General features: G+C 40.8%; 1 protein-coding gene across 1 annotated transcript in view; it reads right to left on the bottom strand.

The window, feature by feature from the left end:
- USP6NL (USP6 N-terminal like) overlaps positions 1 to 7,099 on the bottom strand; it is a 136,462-nt gene that overhangs the window by 3,199 nt on the left and 126,164 nt on the right. Inside the window, exons 14-15 of the mRNA XM_010854110.1 lie at positions 5,670 to 5,822; positions 5 to 282 (exon numbers count right to left, since the gene is read on the bottom strand). Of these exons, the coding sequence (XP_010852412.1) occupies positions 5 to 282; positions 5,670 to 5,822 (431 nt within the window). The remainder of the gene's footprint in view (positions 1 to 4; positions 283 to 5,669; positions 5,823 to 7,099) is intronic.

The following is a 7,099-nucleotide window of genomic DNA, read 5'->3' as shown; positions in this document are numbered from 1 at the left end:
GCGCCTGCGCCTGCGCCTCCGCCTCGTCGCGAAGCCGTTTACCCTCCTCGTCCGACGACTTACGCCGCTGCTGCCTCGCCCTCTCGGGGGTGCCGGTCCGGCGTGGGTGGGGTGGGGAGGGCTCGTGGATCTTGTGGGGCGAGCCGCTGCCTCTCCGACCGCCAGGGTGGGGACTCGACCTGCCCACGCTCCTCTGTCCGTTGCTCAGGTGAGTAACACCAGCTGACTGACCTTCAGGGGGAAGCTGCCCCAAAGGTTTCTTTGGAAATTCATCCTCTTTGCCTAAAGGGAAAGACACATTCATAAGTGCCATATGTGCATGAGCAAACAGTACCAAACCTAAGACTTACAATCAATGAATTTCTGCTTACTCTTCACTTGCGCACTCAACATGCATACCCACAACAGAGACATGCAACATTTTAGTAGCTTAGGAGAAGCATTTTTTAGAGAGATTGACATGAAAACATTCCAAAACTCAAAAGTCTTATTAGACAATGTGCAGATCGGAAGATTTTATATACCCTTATATGAGTAGTAAGAAAAAGTGATAGTGACTCAGTAGTGTCCCACTCTTTGGGATTCCATGGACTGTAGCCCACCAGGCTCCTCTGTCCAGTATTTCCCAAGAATACTGGAGTGGGTAGCCATTCCCTTCTCCAGGGGATCTTTTGGACCCTCAGATCAAAGCTGGCAGGCAGATTATTTACCGTCTGAGCCAACAGGGAAGCCCCATGAGCAAGGATCACAGAATTGTATAAGATGATTATTAAATTTTGTTAAGCTATTACCTTTTTCAAAAATGCAAAGCTGATATTCTCATTTCTATTCCTAAAACAATCTTGCAGGTCAGTAGTTCAATGTCTTACTATTACATTCCTTCCACTTAAGCATTCCTCAACTAAAAGAGTTTAGACTCTCAGTAAAATAGTTTCTATCAACTTCAAGCAAGTCTGCCAAGTTTAAAGGTCAACTGATGACCAACTGTGGCTCCAAGTTATACCCAAATCACTCATTATTATTCTCTCAAGTAACTTCACAGGATAAAAAGAAACAATATTCTGTACTTCCAAATTAATATTCTAACAGGGTCCTACTTTAAATGCAAAAAAAGGAAAAAAGAAAGAGAAAATCATATTAGATACTTTTAGTTTTACATTTCAAATAACACCAGAAAATTAAAGAGGAATTAAAGGAATGCGCATTTAGTAAACAGTGTGTAAAAACAATCCACCATAATATGGACACCCATAAATACCATCTTGAAAAGATGACAGACTTCACTTGTAAAAATTCCAAAGTTTAAGATATATGCTTTCTACCTGTCACTACAAAATCATACATTCTCACTTAAAAATAAGTTGTTTCTCTCTTCAAATGTCCCCCCCACCTAACAAACGGTTAGGAGGAAGCCATGGGTCCACAGTTGTGAGCAGGCAGATGCCACCTTGCTTTCATGTAGCTCATGGTTTAGGTGATGATAACTATTATTTACCCACATATCATAATTTTAAGATATTAAAAAAGTTCAATGAGCTTTTCCTTGGAAGGGAGCGGAGAATGATGGTAAATAACCTTTAAATAGATGAGCCGCCAGACTCAGAGTTACTGAGCTAAAAATAAACTTTGTGTTTCCCTAATTCAGTGGGTTTTTTTAACTTTTTAAAAGGAAATTCTCCTTCTCTAACCAACTCTCATATGAAACTCCAATAAATAAAAAAATACAAACAAAGCTGCTCTAGGTAAAGTGGAAGGAAGAAGTAGGGAGGAAAGAAGACTAAGAGAGAATTGAACATCTGGGGAAAATAATACCACATCATATCCTGTCCCTATGTTCTCATATCCTGAAATCTTCCGGATACATAAAAGGCATGCATCAGCAAAGACTAATAGGATGCATGGTAAAATGCAGAATTGCAAATATAAGGCCTGTATTTCTCAGGAAAAGGAATGAAAAAATGAGGAAGTAATAGACTGAGGTGGTAATTTCATGCCTGAAGCAAAATGGAAAGGTATGTGTTATACATATGAGGGATTTTTAATTTTTCAATATAAAGGGTGAGAAAAGTATTCACCTTACACTTAACACTACTTTATATTCAAGCCAATATACACATTTCTCTAAGAAGAGACATTAATATTCTATGCATCTACACATCATATTAGAATTAAAAGAAAATTTTAGCATGTTCCATTTACTGAATGGTCAAGAGGCCAAAATCCACACCGGGAGGGAAAAAATCTGCAACTGTTTTAAAACATCCAAAAAGTAGCTTCTTAAAGGTCTTTCACGGTCACCCATAATACATCTCCCTTTCACCTTAGGAGTCGATAACCGGCTCAAAGTGCAGTCCTACTTATTTTGCAGTCTAGTGTCTAAAATAGTAACAGAATCACAACTGAGGTTTTGACAGAATGTCCACTCATTCATATGTAATTAGTCTTAATTAGAGTAATGATGTTATCACTCAAATAAACAGTACAGAGACATAACAGTAATAAATACCCAAGATCTATATAGCTAAGAAACTAGATATAGCAGGATTTGGAGGGAAAAAAAAAAATTCAGTGCAAACAAAAGGACATGATGTCTATAATTAACTGCTGAATGTCAGTCTCTCACTAGGAACGAGGACTCTAAGAGGTAACGATGGATACCTCAACTGAACAAAGCTATTTAGAGGATACAGCCCTTAGCTCCCATAAAGATTGTAAGTAGGAAAAAAGGAGAGTGCTTTGAAAGGAGCAATAGACAAGCATATAAGAAAGAGCCTTCTAAAACCTAGGTGCTTGAAAACCCTAACTCCTCCCCATATTATGGATAGTACTGAAGGTTAAGCCAGGGGGCCTACGCGGGAGGGTCAGTGTGTTCCCAGGCACCAGGGCCGGACCGCAGTGCTGGGGTCTGCACAACTTAGAACAGCGCGGGACAGCAGCTCCTGTCCACAGGGACCTGTGACCGGGGAGCGGGCAGGGCCGTGACTCCGCACCCACTTCTGTCCTCTACCAGCAGTCGCTGACGGATTCCCGTGACTGACCCAAGCCCTCTGAACAGCGCAAATCCTCAGCAGTTCAAGGGCAAGCAAATGTACACTTGCTCATGTTTCTAAGGGCCTCCGTGGCAGTGGGAAGGGCCCTGTCTCTCAAGAGGAGGGACCTAGGAGAAGGAAGGGAAAGAGGGGAGGGGAAGGATGGGCCAGAATCAGGGAGAATAATGGGGGCGATGGGGCGGGGAGATACCCACAGCAGAGCGTTGGGCCTCCTGAGGCCGCTGCTGGACTGAGTGAGGCCCAGGACTCATCTGGCAACCATAGCAGCAAAACCCAAGGGCCCTGCGCCCAGGAGAGCTGATCTCTGTGTCTAAGTACAGGATCAGGAGAAAAATACTCTCCGACTTCATTATAAAGTGATTCCTTTCTGAAGCACATACACCATTGTCTCATGTGCTGATAAATATTCTCTGCCCTTTTCCCACACAAGTAGATCCGTATAAGCATTAAACATTCTTGGACAGTATCTTTCACAGATTCAAACTATTCAAACTATGCAGCCGACCCCCCCCCCCCCCGCCCCAACGTGCCTAATACACACTCTGCTGCATTTGGTCTTTGGTTTAAATATCTCCTTTCACACCTAAGCAATGGGGTATAACTAAAAGATTCAAGCATAATTGATGTCAAACGGATGGCTATAAATAGGCAATAAGTATTAATATTTATTATCCATACTTTCATTCTGGACTTCTTTTCAATAGACATGACATTGTTTTCTGCTCACCTCACTTTAGCTCCTTGCCTAAAATTCTGTTCTTCACTTCCTCCCCTGAAAACCAGGAGTTTAAATGAAGAAGTGGGAAAGCAGCATGATTCCCATCACACACAAGACGGACGCTTCTGTGAAAATACCACGCTAATGACACTTTTCACTAGGGTTCCATCACATAAATGGTAAATATCTTTATGCCACTGCCAAGAATTAGACTACTCTGCTCAAAAAAAAAAAAGGAACTGTAACTTGATATATTTCAGAAAAAGGCAAAAAGTTTCTTATTTTTCTTGAATAACACTTTTTTCTTTAAAACAACAACAAAAAGAACACTCCTTAGCATCCCTTAAAAAAAAAAAAAAGGGGAGTCTCTTTAGTCCCTTCTGGCTGCTCCATCTTCCATCGTACTCAGGTCTCTGTCACCACCCAGTGGACACCACACGCAACTATAAGTCCCTCAGCCGGCCTGCCTCGGAAGACCGCAGCAGCTTTCTGTATCCAAGCAGAGAACATCAGCCCGGAGAATAACCCAGCTCCGGGGTCATTTATCCACCCCCACCTCCTCAATCTCTGTCTACTGTAAAAAGATCTTACAAACTACCGCCACCAAGTTTCCTCATGTGTAGACTGGGGCTGAGTGTTTTGTAAAAGTTATTTGAGGGATTAAATGAGACACTGTGTGGAATGTGGCACAGACCAGACACTCAATAAACATTAGCTGCTAGTTAGACGCTAAATCAGTCCATTCCATTACACAGGTTTGGATATTTTATTCTCATGTTTAAACAGTTCTGTTATATATATTTTTTCTATTAATGTATGTGTCTTTTACTAAAACTTGTTTTAAACTTTTTAAAAGTAGGTAAGTCATTTAAAAATAAATATTGGAATAGCAAGAATATAGTTAGTAACTGTTACTCCAAATGCATTCCCTGTGACAGGAAAGAATCAGTAGAGAGGGACAACACTACATGAGAGGAGGGACCTCCCGGAGCAGGGCGCTGGCCTCACTGGGCCCAGGCCCACACGCCACCACTGCAGTGACGGCTTAACTTCTGGTGAACCCTGATGACGCAAAACAAACCTCAGAGAAACACCGATTAGACTCCTTACGCTTAAATAACTAAAAGCAAAGCATCTTGGTTTTTAGCAAAAGTGTGTTCTGAAAACTTTCTACTGTGCTCTCTCTGCATTTTGTTTTTTCTTTCCCTCTTATCCAGTACTACCCTTCATCCACCCTTCCCTATTTACCCTGTTTCTAGCTCTATTATGACTCTATTCATACTCTACTGTTGCTGCGTAAATTCTGGGTCTCCTCCGTGCACCCTGAGAACAGAAGGAATGTCTTTTTAGTTGTTAAATCCCCAACACAGCACCTAGCAGAAAACCTAACAGGAGGCACTAGAAGATGTTTTGGAATAAGTGAATAAAATATATTATCTACACTGCAGCATACTGCGAAGAACCAGGGATGAGCAGTCAGGAACCTCAGACTCGGACTCTGCTATCTGCAGCTTCTGCGGGCTTCATGTTTATTAGCATTTTAGTATCAGTTTCCTCTTCTATAAAATGGGACTTCTACTTGCTCCAGTACCGCATGTGGTTCTACAAGTGATGGTGAAAGTAAAGAGTGCTGATTGTTATGGTAACTTAAGCCATGGTTAACTTCTGTTGAAACATTATCTATCTATTAAACTTCCTAATTTTCCAACTAGGAGAGGCAGATTTAATGAATATTTGCTCTTTCTTAAAATAATGAAGCCGTAAGCAGCCAACAAGACACTGATTTACATGATGTCATCACAAGTATGCAGACGTTTTCACAGCAATGGGCCATGTTAACTGCACAGTATCTCCTGATCTTAACTGTAAGTTATACATAAAGCATCTGGCTATTTCCTTACCAGGCTCTGGAAGGTCGAGCTTTGCCCGCTTCAGTTCTGCCATAGAAATCTGGAGCTGCTCTATTACAAAGTCATCTTCAAAGAAAAAATCCTTTGCCAAGGTCTCCTGAAGAAATTCTACAAGTTCTTCCATGGACAATCTCATAAGATGTTCTAAGAAAAGATGAGAAAAATATACAATGGCTACTTTAGGTTGAGAAGAAAACGTATTTTATTCGATGTCTATTTTTAAGAGTGCACCACATACAACTTCCAAATAGCCTTGTGACTATCACCAAAACTCAGTTAGTACAAAACTGTTTCCTGATATTAAAGCACAGAGAAAAGCAATTCACAGAGAAAAGCAGGTAGCCTCGGGGGACTGGGGAAAGGTGAATGCTGCTAAATACCTTCTCACAGGTGTAAGAATAACCATACCTGGGTATTATTTTTCCCCAGAGCATGAGCTCCTAGAGACCGGAGACTGACAAAGACCACCCAGGATGATGTATGTGTTTTCCTGATAACAGCTGTGACTGCCACAGGCATAGCCACTTCTAGGTCTGTATTTTAACTGTCTCAGAGTTTTTCAAAAATCTCGGAGGCAAGAATTCTACCACTAAACCACCAATGCCCCTCTCCAAATTTCTTGAAAATCTGGATTATTAATTTTATCTGTATTGATACTATGCCAGTGTCCTACAAGCAGATGTGTGTACATTGCAGTTCAACTTACAGAAGTAAATGATACTTTACACATTATTCACCTCTTTGCTTTCCCCCAGTCAATGGTGTATCACTGATACCTCTCACTTCAACAAGTATGATTTTATGCTGTCATTATTAACAACTGCATAAGAATCCACTGTGTGTATGCTCTAAATTTATGAATAATTGGTCTTCTAATACTGGGCATTTAGGTTGCCTTTTTTTTTTTTTTTTTACTGTTTAAAGTCACAGTGTGATTTTTCTTTTTTAAATAACAATGCCTCTAAATATTGGTAAGGGAATCAGGAAAAAAACAAGAAAAAATCTTAGGAGCCTCAGGTAACTATTGGCCCAGAAGCTTTATATGATGAAGGAACTTCATATAAGTCCTTGATCTCTGTCTTCCTAATGAAAGAGTACACAACAGCAAAGGCTTTCCAGAGTTTAACCTAATGATAGTAGGATTTAAAGTAGTTGTTGTGTTTAAGGTTAATTTACAAAGAGTAGAGGAACTTTTTACTTGTCAAAATTAATCAAGAGTCATAAGTGAAACACAATTTAAGAGGAGGAAGAGAGTTATGGGGCTTTCTCACTGCTAAAGGAATGTTCAACTGGTAAGTATATACCTTAACACAGAGTATGCTTCTGTTCTACATCTTGGTCAGTTCATAATCCAGAGAGAGAGAAAAGAAGGGCATGGTGGGGAGAGGGGAGGGAGGGAGACTGACTGACTTCCTGCGGTT

This window comes from Bison bison, unplaced genomic scaffold (assembly GCF_000754665.1).
Source record: "Bison bison bison isolate TAMUID 2011002044 unplaced genomic scaffold, Bison_UMD1.0 scf7180017864337, whole genome shotgun sequence".
Lineage (NCBI taxonomy): Eukaryota > Metazoa > Chordata > Mammalia > Artiodactyla > Bovidae > Bison > Bison bison.
Note: the sequence above shows the minus strand (reverse complement) of the source record. Positions and strands in the feature narration are given on the sequence as shown.